General features: G+C 56.5%; 1 protein-coding gene across 1 annotated transcript in view; it reads right to left on the reverse strand.

The window, feature by feature from the left end:
• ARHGAP39 (Rho GTPase activating protein 39) overlaps positions 1-18,219 on the reverse strand; it is a 151,956-nt gene that overhangs the window by 994 nt on the left and 132,743 nt on the right. Inside the window, exons 4-11 of the mRNA XM_050892871.1 lie at positions 14,251-15,658; positions 8,415-8,976; positions 6,285-6,377; positions 3,356-3,429; positions 1,158-1,357; positions 603-694; positions 341-510; positions 8-108 (exon numbers count right to left, since the gene is read on the reverse strand). Of these exons, the coding sequence (XP_050748828.1) occupies positions 8-108; positions 341-510; positions 603-694; positions 1,158-1,357; positions 3,356-3,429; positions 6,285-6,377; positions 8,415-8,976; positions 14,251-15,658 (2,700 nt within the window). The remainder of the gene's footprint in view (positions 1-7; positions 109-340; positions 511-602; positions 695-1,157; positions 1,358-3,355; positions 3,430-6,284; positions 6,378-8,414; positions 8,977-14,250; positions 15,659-18,219) is intronic.

Below are 18,219 nucleotides of genomic sequence, written 5' to 3' on the forward strand. Positions count from 1 at the left end.
GATCCGCGGGTCGTCCGACTGGCAGCGCAGGCAGTTGGGGGCCATCACCATGGCCAGGTTATTGACGTCCATCTTGGTGACGGCCACGTTGGCCGGCTGCACGAACACCTGGGGGGACGGGGACGGGGACGGGGGAGGAGGAAGGCGGCGCTGATGGGGTGGTGGGAGACGGGTGCGGGGACCGCGGGGACCTCCCGGTTCTCGGATGAGATGGAGGTCACCACGCGGGTAACCCCACATCAACTTGGGGAACCAAAAGCCACCTCAAGAGAGGCAACCAGGCTGGGAGGTAGCCCCGGGGTGGGGGTACGGGGTGTGTGTGTGGGGTCCCCGGCCGTACCTGTAGGAAGCGGATGAGGTAGCACAGCACCATTTTGTTGATCCTGGGCAGAGAGTGGACGACAGCGATGGCCGCCTCGGGGTTCTCGTAGTGGGTGATGCACTGCTCGTAAAACTCGTGGGGGATCAGCGGCTCCTCCAGCTCCCGGTACCAGAGCTTCAGCAGGGAGGCTGAGGAGACGGGGAGAAAATAGGGAGATGTGAGACCTGGTGGGTGGAGGACCTGATTCTGCACCCCACACAGCCCCCCCGGGGGGTCCTACCGGGAACGTGGGGGTCCTCCAAGCCGGTGGGGATCTTCCACTGGTCCACCTGCAGCTTGAGGGCGTTGACCTCATCGATGTCACCGGGGACTCTGCACGGGGAAGAGACGTTGGTCCCCAAGCGAGAGATGGGGACCCACCTGCCTAACACCCCCCCGGGCTTTGGGGGGTCCCCCTGGGTGCATGCGGGGCTCAAGGAGAGCCAAGAAGGGATGGAGCCATTTTGGGACCTGGCTGCTGCCCCATAGGGACGTGGCATCCTGCTGCGATGTGGGGCTGGGGGGGTGGGTTGCGTGCAGACCCCCAGGACCCCGCCGTGACTCTGGTGGGCACCAGAGAACGGGCATGACCCTGCCGTGGAGAAATCCCCATGGCCTTGGAGCAAAGAGAAGTTGGGGGGCTGCTCTCCGCCCCACGGGAGGAGAAAGGCGCCCACAGGGACACGGGGAGGGGGGCAGCTGCCCCGTAACGAGGTGACTCATTATGGTTTCCCCTATGAGAAGGTGCAGGCTGCCACCGTCCTGGGGGTCTCCCCGCTGCCGTAGGTGGCTTTACCTGAAGATGCCCTCGGTCTGGTCCCCGTTGAGCGCCAGGACCTCCTCGGAGAGGCGGGTCTGCACCCAGGGCAGCTGCCGGTCGGGGTACCGCTCCTTCTGCATGTTGATGATGTCCTGCAGGGAGCTGCCGAACATGGAAGGGTTGAAGACGGCGTTCTTGGCGTGGCGAATCTCCTCGATGTTCGGCTTCTTCAGGCCCTGTGAGAGATAAGAGAGGCCACCGGCGCCGTCAGGAGCTGCCGCCGGTGTCCCCGCAGCTGGGATGGGCATGTGGGGTCTTGCTCAATCCCAGCACCCCACGGCCGACCTCCAGGGCTGCTTGCCACCCATCCAGAGCCCGAGCCCATCGCGTGATGGGGACAGTGGATGGAGCCATGGACAAACTCCAGCCAACCTGGCCAAGGTCTCCAACGGCGCCGCGCGCCAGAAGCTCAGAGCCGAAATGCAGCCGGCGGGCAGGTGCCTCCACCCACCATCTTGATTGGAAAGCGAATCCAGCCCTGGGGACTCTCCCCACGGTGCTTGGTAGGACTCCCACGCTCTGCCATGCGGCCACGGCCACGCTGGAGCATCTACACCAATGAGCCATGTAGGGAGGAGGACGAGCCATGGCTCTGGGATGCTTCTGGAAAGCAGAGCACCGCCACCATGGTTGGTTCATCCGTGCCTGCTTGAAGCAGGGGCACCGACACCGGCACCGGCACCGGCTCCTGCGCGGTGCTGGACAAGGGGAAACCTCTGGGTTCCCTCTCCAGCTGGGCTGGTGGTTCGGTCACAGGAGGGCACTGCTGTTCTTCCCACCATGCAGGAGATGTGCGTGGCCATGGGAGGATGCAGCAGAGGAGGAGATGGATGCAGTGGTCGTGTGTGTGGTGGGATGCGGAAGAGCAGATGGATGCAGTGGACGTGTGTGGCGGGATGCAGAGGAGGAGATGGAGGCAGTGGATGTGTTTGTGGTGGGATGCGGAAGAGGAGATGGAGGCAGTGGACGTGTTTGTGGTGGGATGCAGAGGAGGAGATGGACACAGTGGATGTGTTTGTGGTGGGATGCGGAAGAGGAGATGGAGGCAGTGGATGTGTGTGGCGGGATGCAGAGGAGGAGATGGAAGCAGTGGACGTGTGCGTGGCGGGATGCAGAGGAGGAGTGGTGGCAGTGGACGTGTGCATGGTGGGATGCAGAGGAGGAGATGGACACAGTGGACGTGTGTGTGGTGGGATGCAGAAGAGGAGATGGATACAGTGGACGTGTGTGTGGCGGGATGCAGAGGAGGAGTGGTGGCAGTGGACGTGTGTGTGGTGGGATGCAGAGGAGGAGATGGACGCAGTGGATGTGTGCATGGTGGGATGCAGAAGAGATGGAGGCAGCTCCCCAACAGCGGCATCCAGCCAAGCGTCTCCCCTCCAGAGAGAGCTGACGACAGAAGGAGCCACCCTGGCCGCACCTCGAGCCGCTGGCAGGGTCCGGGTCCTCAATCGCTCCTGTCTTTGCCTTCAAAGGTCACCAAAGAGCCCTTGGCGAGCCCGGTGAGTGATGCGTCCCCCCCCCCACCATGGGGCCTTGTCTCGGCAGGCGTCGCCGGGAGGAGCTGAGCTGCCGTGGACCGAGGCGGGGTCCCGCCGTCTCTTCTCTATCCCCACGAAAGGAGGAGGGGGAAACTGAGGCAGCCGCGGTGGTGGGGCCATGAAGAGCACCCCAGGCTGTAAATCCCTATCCGGGGTGTTTTATTAAATAAATCAGCCGCCGCCCCGACGGCAGCAACGGCCCCAGGGATGGACCTGGCTCGGTGAGCTGCCGCAGTGACGGTGGCTGGCAGGGCAGCCCCCTCCCCGAAAGCTGGGGAGATGGGAGCTGCGGGAGCATCCTTTTCAATCCTTGGCACGCTTTTGCTCCAGAGTTTTGCTCCCAGGATCATTTCCTTAATCCCTGTTGGATCCCTTGGCCATGGGTAGCTTTGGGAAGGACCTGGGGGGTCCCCAGAGGGGGTGCAGTGATGGGCAAACCACGCTGAACATGCCCGGAGCATCCTCACCACGGATCTGGCACAAGCTGCTACGCTGTTTCCAGCGCTTTCCAGCTTCATCCCTCCTCCTCCTCCTCCAGACCCCATCCCCAAACCCCCAGCAGCCCCCTCGGTGGTCCCGGCCGGGGGTGGCTGCCCACCACTGCCCTCCCCATGCCCAATGGTTGGACGATACCTTCTTGGCTCCCGTCAGAGCTGCCTTCTGCAGCTTGTTGTAGCAGTACTTGGCGTAAGTGCTTATTGCCACCCCTGGAAGAGAAAACAGAGGGGGGAGCATGGGGGGGGGGTGTCAGCTCTGGGTCATGGGGGGGCTCATAGTTGGGGGGGGTCTCTGTCCCCTGCCAGGGGGGTGAAGCTCATTACGGCTCCAGGAGGGTGTCAGGGTTCCCCCACCCCGGGATGCAGGGCAGAGCCGGTGCTGCTCCGTATCTGTCCCCGTCACCGCTCCCGGGGGGGGGGACACGTTTGAGGAGGATGAGGTGTCCCATCCGCCCCCCCTGCAAGCCCCGGACCCTTCTTGCAGGGAGCGTCCCCACAACTCAACCCGCTCCCCAAGAGCCTCAGACCTTGGAGAAGCCACGTCCTCGTACCCACCAAACGTGGAACCCCGGAGCCCCCTCGGCTCCATCCTCTCCCCGCTCGCTCCGGTGGCCTCGTTGCAGGGATGTCCCGGCTTTCGGGGCTGATTTTTTACCCCGCAGCCATTGGCTTCCACTGTCACACCCCCCTCACCCCCCCCATCATCCATCCTCTCCTCCTGATGCCACCACTTCCACCCTTGTCGCTCTCTGCACCATTCATCCCCTCCTCCTGATGTGCTTCAACGAGGAGATGGCACCCTCAACCCTTGGAGCATCCCCGAGCTGCCAGTGGGCTCATCCCAAGGGAGATGCTCCAGCATCCCGCAGCCGAGAGCCCCGGGGATCTGGTGGTACCTTCTGGACCACCCCAGAAGATGCTGGCAGCCCCATAAATTCTTCCAAGAGCCTAAAAATAAGCAAATCGAACAAAAAAATCCATCATCTGGGACCTTCTCTCCTTCGGTAGCTTTGAAACCACAACGCCAGCACCAGTCCTGCCATCGGCGCGGCTTTTGTGCCACCGGAGCCGCACATCCCGGCACATCCTGAACCCGTCACACCGGTGAGAATGGTCCAGGAGCTAAAAACGTGCTTCTCCTATTTAATATTGGTGCAAAAGAGGGGAAAAAAGGGCTCCTGGAGAAGAGCCGGTGGCTGAGAGCCGCTCACCATCCCGACCCCCCGGACGGGCGCTTTTTGGTTAAAACCAAACCTGGGGACTTGGGATCATCTACTTTTCCCTCCATCCCCGATGCCGTTGTCTTCAAAGGGTTTCCCTGATGGTTTTTCGGCGCAGTAAATGCTCCGGGGGGGCTGATGGATGCGCCGGGGGGGATCTGAAGCCACCCCGAAGGAGGTGGTCCAGGACCAGGTGACCTCAAACCTGGTGCCCATTCATAGAATCATGGAATGGTTTGGGTTGGAAGGGACCTTTGAAGGTCATCTAGTCCAACCCCCCTGCAAGGAGCAGGGACATCTTCCACTAGATCAGGTTGCTTCTTTGGATGCAGCCCAGGAGACGGTTGGCTTCCCGGGCTGTGAGCGCACGTTGCTGGCTCATGTCCCATTTGTCACCCACCAGCGTCCCCAAGTCCTTCTCCGCTCTCCGTCCCTTCATCCCCCAGCCTGTATGGATACGGGGGGTTGCCCCCGACCCATGCGCAGGACCTTGCCCTTGGCCTGGTTGAACCTCATGAGGTTCACATGGGCCTCACTTCTCCAGCTTGTCCAGGTCCCTCAGGCGGGTCAACCCCACCACTCAGCTTGGTGTCATCTCCAAACTTGCTGAGGGCGCACTCGATTCCCACCGTCTGCGTCATTGGTGAAGATATTAAACAGCACCCTTAATTCATGGATGCTGTTAAAGCCATTTCTTGGGGTGCCTCCACCCCACCCCACCTCCAGGTCCCAGCCCCGCCATCGCCGGGGCTCCAGGTTGAGGTCCCTCATCTTGCGCCAGGAACCTCTTGGTTTCATCCGGGATGCCGAGCCTTCACCGGCATCCCGCTCCGGTCGGCGAGTTCCCGGCAAACCCCGCCAAAAGCCAGAGGGATGCCGGGAAAAGGAGCTCATCCCACGTCCCCCCGCCCTGTGCCCCACCGGTGACGGCCACGGCACCAAGGGTGCTCGTGCCCACCTCGGCATCATCCATCAAGCACTGAGAGAAGCCATCAGCATCTTCTAGGTGGCTCCGCTTGATTAAATCCCTGCCTTCCCCCTCTTGTTAATTACTATTGAATTTATATATTTTTATATGGTATATATAATGTATTTATATATAATTTTATATATAATGTTATCTATTGATAGATATCTATTTATAGATAACATTATATATAACTTTAGGTATTGATCTACAACATTATATATAATATTATATATTTATAAATTATTTATATTATTTAATATCATATATTTGTAGAAAACATTATATATGTTATATTTAATTACATATAATGTTATATATATTTATCGATAACATTATATATAATATTCTACATTTATACATTATATTTAATATATATTTACATTATTCATAATAAATATTAAATAATATATTATATATTTAATTTATAACACTATATGTAATATATATTTTATATTATTTATAATGTATTTCATATTATACATTATTATATATTCTTATGTATAATATTATATAACTATTCTGTATTTATGTGTAACATTATATATAACATATAAAAATATAAAATAGGCTAGATAATGTATCTTAATACTATATTTATAGAATTTTTATCTATTTAATTTTGTATATGCTATATTTCTATTATTTCGGTTTCTAGTAAATGTTACACTAAAGGTCTTTTTGCCGTCCTGGGGTTGCCCCCTCCTCCCCGCGCCCCCCCTCCCCGCCCCCGGCAAGCGCAGCCCCTCCAAGCGTCCAGGCAGCGAGCAGAGCCGAGGGGGAGCTGGGGGGTCGGGGGGTGAAAGGCTGAGGAGGAGGAGGTGGGCTACGAGGGCTAAGAGAAAGAAGCCCCAAGCGAGCGGTGACACGGCCCCTACCATCGTGCTCTTCGATATAGGGCTTGGGTTTCTTTCTCAATTTGGATTTCTTCTTATTGGTCCTTTCCAGGATTTCTTTAATGTGCTGGGTCACTGGGAAACAAACAAAGCGATGAAGACAAGGGAATGGAACGGAAGGGGAAAATGAAAATGAAAATCGAAACGAAAGGCAAAACCAAACCAAACCTGAAACTGAAAAATGAAATAAAAATAAAAAATAATGAAAAGGAAAAATAGAGGAAACAAAAATGAAAAAAAAAATTAAAATAAAAAAGAAATAAAATAAAAATAAAGAAAAAGAAAAAATGAAAATAAAAATAAATGAAAATGAAAATAAAACAAAAATAAAAATGAAAGTAAAATAAAAAATAAAAATGAAAATGAAAATAAATAAAAATGAAAACAAAAACAAAAATGAAAATAAAAATAAAAAAGAAAATAAAACTGAAAATAAAAATAAAATTTAAATCCTATAAACATAAATGAAAATGAAAATAAAAAATAAAATAGAAATGAAAATGAAAATAAATGAAAATGAAAATAAAAAATAAAATAGAAATGAAAAAGAAAATAAATGAAAATGAAAATAAAAAATAAAATAGAAATGAAAATGAAAATTAAAAAATGAAAATGAAAAAAAATAAAATAAAATGAAATAAAACTGAAAATAAAATAAAAAATGAAAATGAAAATAAAGAATAAAAACCAATCGGGCGACGGCTGGCGGGGCCGGGTGGCAGAGCACGGCTGGAGCAGAGCTGAGCGCAGGCACGCTGCTGAAGGGGGGCATGGCGGGGGAGCCTGTCCCAGCGGAGGACCGGTTTTCGCCGCCGGCGCACCAAATCCAGCGTGAGCATGACGACGGTGATGAAATGAGCTTGACACCTCTGCTGCGGGTGGGCTGGGGGGGGGGCACAGGCAGCCCCCCAGCCCTCCCAGCCCCGGCTGTGCCGTGATGGGGGGGCATCTCCCCCACCCGGTGGTACCTACCCACGTGCCGGCCCCAACTCGGCACGCCGGCATGCCAGCACTGGAGCCGGCTGCCCGTCCCGCCCTGTCGCCCTTGGGGATGCTCTCGCACACGGGGCTTTCTCGACCACCCTACGGCTTTCCCCGTGGACGCCTCGGTTGGGTTCATCTCCTCTTGCCCCCAAGCTGGCCAGATCCACCGCGGCTCCGTGTGACGCCGGTGTCCCCCAGACCTCCCTGCTTGGTCCCTGGGGAGCCGAAGGGCACCCGAAAACAACCAGAGCGATTCGAGCTCCATCTCCCAAGGCTGCCTGGCCAACGGTGAAAATCCGGGATGACCCCCCCCGCCCCGGGACCCCCATCTCTGCCTCATCCGCCACCCACTGCGAGATGGCACCAACCCATGGGATGTGGGGACAGCCAACCCTCCAGCCGTGCCATGGATGGCCAGCAGGCAGCATCCCTTCCTGCCAGGATGAGGGCAGGCACCGATGATCCTCGCGCCCCTGCCAGACCGGATCCCATTGCCCGCAAGATGGCACCAGTGGTGAAGGAGTGGGGATGGCCGAGCCCAGGACTGGGGAGGGGCTCCTACAATTCCCACCAATTTGGGGTTAAATAGCTAAAATTTATGTCTCTTCTATCTGCCATGACCAAAAACCACCTCAGGAGCTGGGAATCAAGCTGGCTTCCTTTCCAGCATGGTTTTTTTTTTTGATCTAAAGCTACTTGAGAAGCCAGAAGAAGCATCTGGAGATGGAGATGGTGATGGTGACAGTGAAATCACAGAATCATAGAATGGTTTGGGTTGGAAGGGACCTCTAAAAGTGTCCTCATGGGCCAGGAGAAGTCCCGGGAACTCTCGCTTACGGCCACCCCCAGTGAAGGTGACGCTGAGCCTGCAGCAAAGGTGTCAAAGCTCATTTCGTGTTGGGTCTCATGCTGGATTTCCGTGCGCCGGGGAGGAAAGGACGGCGGTAAAGGCACCACCGCGCTCGCTGCACCTCCGGGAGGGCTGTTGGATGAGTTCCTCGCCCACCTTTCAACAAGGAGACTCATGAATGCGAAGGGGAAAGGAACAAAATAATAATAATACTAATAAATAAATGGGTTGCAACATCAGCAGGGGCCAAAGCCACCGGGCAGCGGTTTCTCTCTTACCTTTAGTGTCATTCACCGGATCCATGTGCCTGTAAATATATCCTTCTAGGTAGGAATGAAATTTGGGAGTGGGTGGGAAAAAGGCCAAACAAATGGCCATGAGCTCCCAGCCCCGGGCCAGGCTCTCGTAACGGAAGTTCTCGGTGGTCTGCCGGCACAGCTGGATGTAGAGCTCGTCTCTCAGACCCTGCATGCTCCAGCCTTTGGTGGCGATCTCCAAGGCCACGTTGAGCTGGTCCGTCTTGGCCCGCCGATCCCCCATGTACATCTGAATCAGTTTAAATATCTCGCACGCCTCTTTCTTGACGTTGCGGTCGTTGGTCATGATCATGGGTTTCTTGATGGACTCGCTGCTCCAGGCCAGCATGTTGGCGATGGACACCTTCCTGCGGAAGAGCCCTTGGGTGTGCTTGTTGAAGTGCTTGGAGGCCCAGTTCTCAATGTCCGTCTCCGAGGAGGGCTTCCGCAGGTTGAAGGTGGGGAAGACACAGCTGGCGCTAGGCATCATGTTCCTGGTCTGTCTGCTGCTCTCGAACTGGGCGCAGGCACCGAGATCCTCCGACTAGGAGACAAGAGCCAGACAAGTCAATGTTACTAACAGCATGGCCACACTGCCAAACCAACCAACCAACCAACCAACCAAAAAACCAAGAAGCCAACCAACCAACCAACAAACAAATGAGTAAACCAACCAACCACCAACAACCAACCAACCAACAAACCAACCAACTCACAAACCAATCAACCAACAAACCAACCAACCAATCGAAAAAACAACCAAAAAACCAAGAAACCAACCAACCAACAAACAAACAAACCAACCAACCAATCAACCAACAAACCAACCAACCAACCAACTCACAAACCAATCAACCGACAAACCAACCAACCAACCAACCAACCAACCAACCAACCAACCAACCAACAAACCAAGAAACCAACCAACCAAGAAACCAACCAACCAACAAATGAACAAACGAACGAACGAACCAACCAACCAACCAACAAATGAACAAACCGACCAACCAACGAACCAATCAACCAGCCAACCAATCAACCAACCAACTAATCAACCAACCATTGCAGCATTAAGAGGTCGCCCCATGCTCACACCAAAAGCCACGTCCTCTCCAATCATGGGTAAGTGATACGTCAATCCCATCATGGGTAAGTGGAGCCGGCCCGGTACCAGGGGCCAAGGCGGGTTGTGGCACCGATGGGCATCAGGAGGGAGGGTGCCAGTGGGGATAAGCGAAGGCACCCAAAAGCCAACGTGCAGGACTCCCTTCGTGCCTGGCACCCTGGTCATTCAGGCTTTGCAGTCATGGACAGAAGAAGCTGGTGGCTATTAATAACGTGGGGGAAGCAAAGGGCAAGTGGCTTCGGGCTCCACCAGTCCTTTGGGCACACTGGGGAGGGGACACACTCACCTGTAACCAGCCCCCCAAATAACCCCCTGTCCCCAAAGTCACGTTCAAGCATGGTTCTCCAGCGGCCACATACTCAGGAGGAGGCTGGTGGCTCCTCCAAGCCATGAGCAACATGGATGTTGTTTCTTTACATCCCACGTGCAGAGGGACACAAGCTGCCCGGGATCTAACCTTGCCTGCAGAGCACCCAGCCGGGAAGGACCTCCGCAGAGCAAAGGGTACCCCTGCAGACCAGTGTCTTTCTACTACTGGAACCAGCACAGCTTATGGATGTCACTCCAGGAGGTGGAGAGACACCCAAACAGCTGATGACCAGCATGGAGAAAGGCAAACAAGGACACACGGGATGGACTGCTCCCTGGTCCTGCAGCCAGCCAACGTTGCTTCATCGTCTGTCAGCATCCTCTTCTGCAAGTGCAACGTCCGGGTCAGCATCACCCGGGTTTGGTGGCCCTGGGGATGTGACCCGTGGGCAGGCAGGAGGTGAGCTCTTCCCTTGGCAGGGAAGGACATGCCACACCATCCAGAGGTGATGTTGCTGTCCCCACCATGCGTGGGGGAACCGTGTCGCTGGCCCCAAGCAGGGACCGTGTGCAAGGTGACTGCAGCGGTGCCATGGCCTTGGGATTGGGCTTTAGACGAGGAACAGAAGAAGAAAAGCAGGAGGCAGAACCAAGGTGGAAAGAGCCAGGGCCACGTGGAGGTGGCAAGTCCAGGAGGGGACAAGGAAGCCACCCAAAGAGCCACCAGAGCTGCTGGTAGACGACTGAGCCTCTGTTTCTTCAAACAGGTCAAGTTTCTTGTCTCCTTGCTCAGCAGCTCGTCCCTTCCCACTGTTGAGGTCTCCTCTTTCCATTGACATCACTCAGCTCCCATCTTGCACCGCAGTGACAATGGCAGGGACCTGGCCACGGGGACATGGGAGCTTCACCCCTTGAGGGACCCAGCCCTGCCGTTCCTATGGAGGCCACATCACCCGAAAGGTCCCTCTGTGTCCTCCAACCTGCTGGTCAGCTGAAGGCACGTGGGGCTTTCTGGGTGGAAGGAGATGCAGCATTTGCTCTACGGCTTCTCGCTCAGCAGCCATTGCTGCTGTGGCTCTTCCAAAAACCGGTCCACGAGCTGGGCCACAGCCACGCTGGTCATCCAGGGCACCCAGGGAGAAGCAAAGGACCACGTCGGCTGGGGACATCAGCCTTCTCCAGCCAAGTCCACTCCAGCGGACAGCATGGTCAGGCTGGGGAGTGACACAGGCGGCAAAATGTGATGGATCCTCTGCTGCTAGTGCCAATATAAAAGTAGCTTCAGCCCTAATTAGCACAGTCCTAAATGAACTTGGGGGAAGCTTAGGGCTGCAACGAGGGGACAAGCAGTCGGGTGTCAACGGCAGCTGGCCATGACCTCCTGGCAGGGTGCTGGCAGGGGGCTGCCGCTGCCTGTCTTGTGGGGTGACCCTCCTTTCAGCTCAGGGATTAGGGGAACACTCAAACCCAGGAGCAAACTCAAGCATGCTGTGGGGGAAGGAGGTCCTGGTGCCATGAGGATGAGGCTCAGATGCACCCCAATGCGGGGCCAATGTGGGGACACACCGTCGGTGACAGCGGGCATGTCCCCGTCGTTTGTGCCACCCTGTCACATCTCCCGTGTGCTTCTCTCCTCTGCCAGGTCTCTGCATCTCCCCACGTGTCATCCCCAGCTTCGTTCTGCTCCCATTTTCTTCTCCGTTTCTGGCACATCTTGCAGTCATGGCCAGCGTGATAACCCTTCGCACAAAGCTTCCCGCCAGGGCCGGCCGCAGGTCTGAGCTCACCGCAAGAGGCTTCCGCTTCAACCAACGTTGAAGGTTCCCCAGCTGATGGGGGCGTAGGAAACCAAATTAAAACCACGTGACAATCTTAGATGTGATCATCGAGTCGTTTGGGTTGGGAGGCACCTTCAAAGATCATCCAGTCCAACCCCCCTACCATGGGCAGGGACATCTCCTGCGAGATCAGGTCGCTCAGAGCCCCATCCAGCCTGACCTTGAACACTTCCAAGGATGGGGCATCCACAACTTCTCTGGGCAACCTGGTCCAATGTCCCACCACCTTGGCTGGAAATCTGCTCTTCCTGGAATGGGTGTCCTTGAGCTTGAGGACAACATCAGACAGGGGCAACCAGAGACACCTGGGCAGCGAAGAAGAGTCCCACCACATCCCGAGCTCCACGCAGAAGGCATAGGTCCACTAATGGTGGCAGCTATTCCTCCTGGCCAATGTGAGCGTCCAAAGTGGATTTGGAGCTCGCCAGTTTTGTGTTTCAAGCTCCTCGTGCAGCACCGAGTGCTTGGGGACACTTGTGCACGAGAAAGTTTCTTCTGCTGCCTTTGGATGCGACGCCCCACTGATTTCCTTACACATTCCCATGGGCAAAAAAGCATTTTCCAGATTATTTGCTGTTTCCCAGGTCCATGTCCAGGGTTGCTGATCCCAAGCTCCATCTTCCAGGCAGTTTTCCAGGTCGGATTGCTCTCACCAGGGTAACTATCCCTGCACACGGCATCATCATCCATTTTTAAAAAGCCATTATAGCCTTTCCTAGCGTCCTTACATCAACCCTCGATGCATCCAAAACCAAATCAAGTGGTCTTCCTCCGGAAACCTTTGCCTTCACCTCCCCACCTCTGCAGCCCATCTCTGGGCTCCTCTGGCTGCGGGGACGCAGGCAGCGTCACTGTCCTTGCCCAGAACGGGGCACTACAGATCCGAGGAGCAGATTTTGGGTGCCAGATGCTGGAGGGGAAAGGACATGAGAGCTGAAAGCCAGAAGCCAGGAGCTGCTGACGGGAAACATCAGATGGGCTGGAAGATGGGCACAGGCGATGCACCAGCTCCAGCAGGTCCAGGTCACAGCCCATGGGAGGCTATCAGCAGCAGGAGGGCTACGCCATCACAAGAATGGTCTATGGTAGCCCCAGGAGCTCCTCTGGGATGGGAGCTTGGGGCAGGAGGGGTCTCCAGGACCGGGGCAGCTCAGTCCCAGGGAGGGAACAGGCAGCTCAGAGCCCTGGGAAGCAGATCCTGGAAAGCTGGTGTGTTTGTGGCTGTTTCATCCCAAGGTTTTGAGGGACCAGCTTGCTATGGAGCAACTTTTTGAGGGATCGGCTTGCTAAGGGCCAACTTTGAGGGACCAGCTTGCTAAGGAGCAACTTCTTTGAGGGACCAGCTTGCTGAGGACCGACTTTGAGGGACCAGCTTGCAAAGGACCAACTTCTATGAGAAAGCAAATCTGGCAGCCAGATCAGCAGCGCTGTCAATCCCAACATGCCGGAGAGGAGACGGAGACAGGACCTCCGTGGGGGTGCTGCCTGCGATCAGATGGGACGGCCTGCACCGGAGGGATGAAGCTCCTCAACTTACTTTCAGTCCTCACTGGGAAAAACTCCTGCTATAACTGGAAATTGCCTCAGAGTCACTGGTGGGTCCGGTGACGGGTTCAGCCACCACCTAGATGGCTGGAGCTGGGGTGGTGGGTCAAGACCCCAACTCAAACGTGGCGCTGCCCGTTCCTGCTCAGTGTGAAAGCCAAGGGCCAGCGGCGCTGCTCCAGCACCTCGAAATGCTATGGCTGGGAACAATCCGGTGAGCAAACCCTCATTTCTGGCAGAGGACGCCTTTGAAAATGGAAGCAGGTGGAGAGAGCAGAAAGGGGCTGATTTTCTCGATGCCATTTACACACCCTAGCCACCTCCCCTCGCTCTGCAGAAGGGACATCCCTGCTCACGCGTCTCCTCCAGCTGGATGGGGACCGGAGATGGCATTTTGGGTGTCCCCAGAATCCATAGCTCTTAGAGGATACTATGAAGCCCGGGCTGAGCCACCACGGGATTGCTAAGGGAAATCTCCTGCACCACCGCCGTCTGATGGTGCCATGACGTGAAACGCAAGGAGATGAGCTACTGCAAAGCACACAAGCCCCGCGCGTGCGCCCGGAGTACCGAGCACAGCCGGGGACGGGCGCTTGGGGCTCCCCTGGAAGCCGGGTGGGTACTTGGGGGTCCAGGAGCTGGCTCCCACCGAGCAGCAGCCAGACCGAGGGAGGAGAAGTGGCGCCTGAAGCTGCGGCACAGGGCTGAGACTGCAACGGTGCAGAGGTGCCCGTGCCGGCGCTTGGCGGCTACAAAGCACGGGATCGCCCTGGGGACCATCCCGCTGGATCTGCAGCGGAGGCAGGGATTTAAACCGGCTTTACAAGAAGAAGGAACTTTAACCAGGAGGGCGGCGGGGACACCGCGCTGCCACGTGGTGTGGTGTGGTCTGCCCAACCTGGCGCGGCACCCGAGGAGATGCCGCGTGGTGGGCGAGGGTTGGCGGCGCGGGGCGCGCGGTGAAGCCCGCCAATGCCGAGGACATCCCCGAGGACGTTACCTGAGACGGATGCAGGTAGGGCTCAGGGGAGGCCAGGTTGGTCTGCACGGAGACGCTCTTCTCCAGCAGGATCTGGGGGAAGCCCAGCTTCTCGAAGGTGTTCCTCTTCCAGTGCTTGTTCTCCTGCTGTGCCAACGCCTCATCCTCGCTGAAGGCTCGCACCACTGGACCCGGCATGGGCAAAGGGAGGGCACCGTCGCTCTCGTAGCCCGAACCATCCTTTTGGGAATCCCAGCTGCTCCGTTGCTTCATGTGGTAGTGGGCTTGCTGGGCTTCCCAAGCCAGGCGTGCCTGTGCCAGGAAGGGCTCGGGGAAGCCCCGCGCCGCCTCCGCCTCTGCCGCCTTGCTCTCCGTACGGTTCATTGGTGACCTGTTGGGTCCCGGGGTGGCTCGTTCCTCACCCAGCATCTGCTCGCCCAACACCTCCCGGTCCCCCGAGCCGTCCGTGGAGGAGGCGTTGGGGTCGTGGGATAGGGAAGGCTTTCGGCTTTTCCTCTTTCTGGTGGAGGGTGAGTAGCCGGTGGAGGACAAGGTGTCCTGCTGGCTGGACCACGACATGGAGTCCTCGCCCTGGGCCACCTGGCCACCCGTTGGGCCAGGGCAGAAGTCGGGTCCCTCCATGCTGCTGTAGTCACCCGATTTGATCTCCAAGCGTTGGTCCCGGACCAGGCAGGGGCTGTGCTGCAGCGAGTAGGAGCCGCCGATGGGGTTGGGGGAATATTTGTGCCTCAACCCCGTCTTCATCTTGGGGCTGGAGCCCGACTGCTCGACGTAGACCAGTTGCCTGACGTACTCCTTGCCGGCGGGGCTGTACTCCAGGCTCATGAACCGGTCGGGACACTTCTGTTTGGTGAGCACCAACTGCTGGTAGGGCGAGTTGGAGCCTTGCTTGGGCGATTGCAGGAAGGGGTGAGGTTTACGGATGGGCGATTTCTGCGGTGAGCCGGCTTTGTAGCTCCCGCTGGCTTCGTACTGCATGTCCACGGGAGGTTCGTCATAGATGGGAGCCTGGTACTCCATAGGGGGTTCCTCGTAGAGCGGGGGCTCGTAGGCGTAGCGGGGCGAGGAGGGTTGCGACTCGCTGGAGTGCTTGCGGTGCTGGGCTTGGAGTGGGGAGCAGAAGGAGTCCCCCCGGCCGAGCAGCGGCGAGCAGCTGCCCACGTGCTCAGCCCTCTTCAAGAAGGGTGACTGCTTCCTCTCCGGGAAGAAAACAGAGTTGTCGGTGTCGGGGGCGAAGGTTTGTAGGTTGGGCGACTGTTGGCCCCCTGAGGGTCGCCGCGAACGGGTGCCCGGTTGGTTTTCGGGCGCGTAGCCGTTGCCTTGGTGCATGAGGAAGCTGGGCTCGCGGTCGGTCACCTTGATCAGCATCCGCTCCTTGGTGCCGGCGTTCCATCGCAGGGACGACGTCCTGCGGGGAGAAACACAGCGCCGCCATCAGCGAGCGAAGCCCCTCATGCCCACGGGCAGACAGATGCCCCCGTACCGCTGCCCCGGGACCCCCCAGACCCTCGGCCGCAACAGAGCCCAAAGGATGGACATGCCCAAGCACCCCAAGCCTCTCCCATCAGGTGAAGAGCACATCGGTGATGGAGAGACCAGGGCATTGCCACCATCCCAAACGCAGTGGCACCGGCCCGCAGCCCTCCCTGGCTCCCAGGGACCTCAGGGTGCACAAACGATGGGCAGGCTGGAAAGCCAAGCCCCAAAAAGTGATGACACCCCTTGGAGCACATCTGTAGGAGACAGCCCTGAATCAGCCCTCCCTGCTCGTGCCTTGGTGCTTCTTGGAGCCGAACGGCGATGGAGGAGCGAGCATGGCCACCTGTTGGGGACAAGACTTGGGGCCGATGGACATTGGGTGACAGTTTCATGGGTGTTTGGGAACGCAGTCCTTGCAGGGAGCGGGGACCGACCCCACCATGGTCCCCACCTGGGACCGTCCCCTTGCTGGGATCTCCCATCCCAGGGTGAGAAGGAGAAGCTGCCTACGCACAGCCCCATCTCTCCCACCTCTTCTTGCTTTCCATTCCTCGCAGCACGCAGGATTAACCCATCTCACCCCCTCCATCCAGCCCCCTGCCCGGATTAACACCCTCCTCCAGTTCCCAGCTGGAGCTGGGTTATGTTAAAACCAGGAAAAAATAATAATCCCAAGCATCGTTTAAAAAGAAGTTGAAGGCAAAAACCTTCAGACTTTGCCCCCTCTGCTGCAGAGGGAGTCCATGGTGGGGGGACGGGGCAGGGGACTGAATCTCTGCCTCCGGTTTGGCTCCTGAGGGGATGCTAAATAGCTCAGGGGGGGCTTGAAAACACAACCCCGATCTGTGCAGAGATGTCCGAGCCCCACGAAACGCGAACCCCCATTGCCTTGTACCCCAAGGCCATGGGGCAGCTACTTCTGGCAGCACCAAAGCGGAGTATCGACATGCTGGGGCAAGGAGGGGAGGGACAGCTTAGCCAACTGCCTAAACCCGCACGACGCATGGACACCTCGGTTTCCAAAGGGATGGAGCACAAGCACCACAGAGGGTGAGAACAGCAGCTGCCCTCTGTCCCCTTCATCACTAAAAAAAACCCCCTAGGCCCAGCCCTGGATGGGATGAGCATCTCATCACGGCTGCGAGGATGTGCACGATGCTCGTGGAGAGGCAAGCGGGAGCCGGAGCGGTGATGGCGGATGCCCACGGCTTCCTTTTCTTGACGCTTAAGCTCTTGCTGTTTCGTGACTTGCAGAGACTGTACCTGCACGCCCCAAACCCGCCTGGAAACTGCCTGGTGGAGCCTGTTTTCGTACATACAACATGCACGTGTGAGCAAGCGCCAACAGGGACCTTCTTAATTCTGAGATGTGAATAATCATCCCCAAATCATCGCCACCCAACAGGCAGCTTCTGCGGCAGTGCTGGTGCGAGCAGGGGTGAAAGTTCAGCCGGGTGCCGCACTGGGCGTGCCAGGAGCTCACCTGAGCAGGGCTCAGTGGAGACCAACTCATCCACAAGTGAAAAAAGCCTGAAGCCTTCAACCAGAGCCAGGAGAAGACCTCCTTCACCTCTACCTGAAGTCCATCTTCTCATTAAGGCATCTGGTAGTCCTGGTGGGTAACATCTCCTCCGAACGATGACACGTCCCGCAAAGCTGGGTCTCCCATCACTGATGCTCCAGCAGCACGTCTGCAGGTTCTCCGCTTCAACCCTAATTGCAATTTGCAATGAATCAAAGAGTTTTTTTCCCCTGTTTATTAATAATTCACGGGCAGAAATAATTATAATCTCAGGATAACCTCGGCCCTGCAGGATTAGCTCCTTGGGATTGGGCTGCAGGGAGCTGTGCAACCTGGGCAAGGCTGGCTGGGCTCCATCTGGGCTGGTCAAACCTTCCCCTCAGGGCTGCTCAGTGTCCTGGGATGAGCAAGAAAGCCCAAGGGGTGTGGAGCAACTCAACCCTTCTCAAATGAATCCACCTCTCCTGGGGCAGCTCCGAGCTGGCAGATCATCCACCGTGGAAAAACTGCCCCTCTACATGAGGGTGGACATCAAGGCTTGGACCAACTCACTACCTCAAGTCACCACCTCCTCACAAAATAAAGTATCAAATACTCGGAGGAGCAAAACTTCAGCCAAGCTTGGGCTTCAGCCTTAGACATGTCTACACTGCTCCAGCCTCAAAGGCAACTATCACTTTGTTTGGGACGTTGCCCACCACCTCGCCAGCGTGCTGCTGTCAGATGGGGAGTAGGAGAAAATAATCTCATAACATCATCGTAAACTTGGGCAAGAGCCAGGAAACAAATCTCCCAGCAGTAGGATGTGACGTTGGAGCTGGACAGAGTTGCCTCCATCCCTGTCACTCCCCAAACTGCAGGCACACCAGGGATGTGGTTTGCACCTTGTTCTCCCCCAAATGTTGGGTGACCTTTGGGGACCAACCCTTCTCCTGTGCTCCATGGAGCCCATTGGTGGGAAATGTGCC

This window comes from Gymnogyps californianus, chromosome 2 (assembly GCF_018139145.2).
Source record: "Gymnogyps californianus isolate 813 chromosome 2, ASM1813914v2, whole genome shotgun sequence".
NCBI classification, from domain to species: Eukaryota; Metazoa; Chordata; class Aves; order Accipitriformes; family Cathartidae; genus Gymnogyps; species Gymnogyps californianus.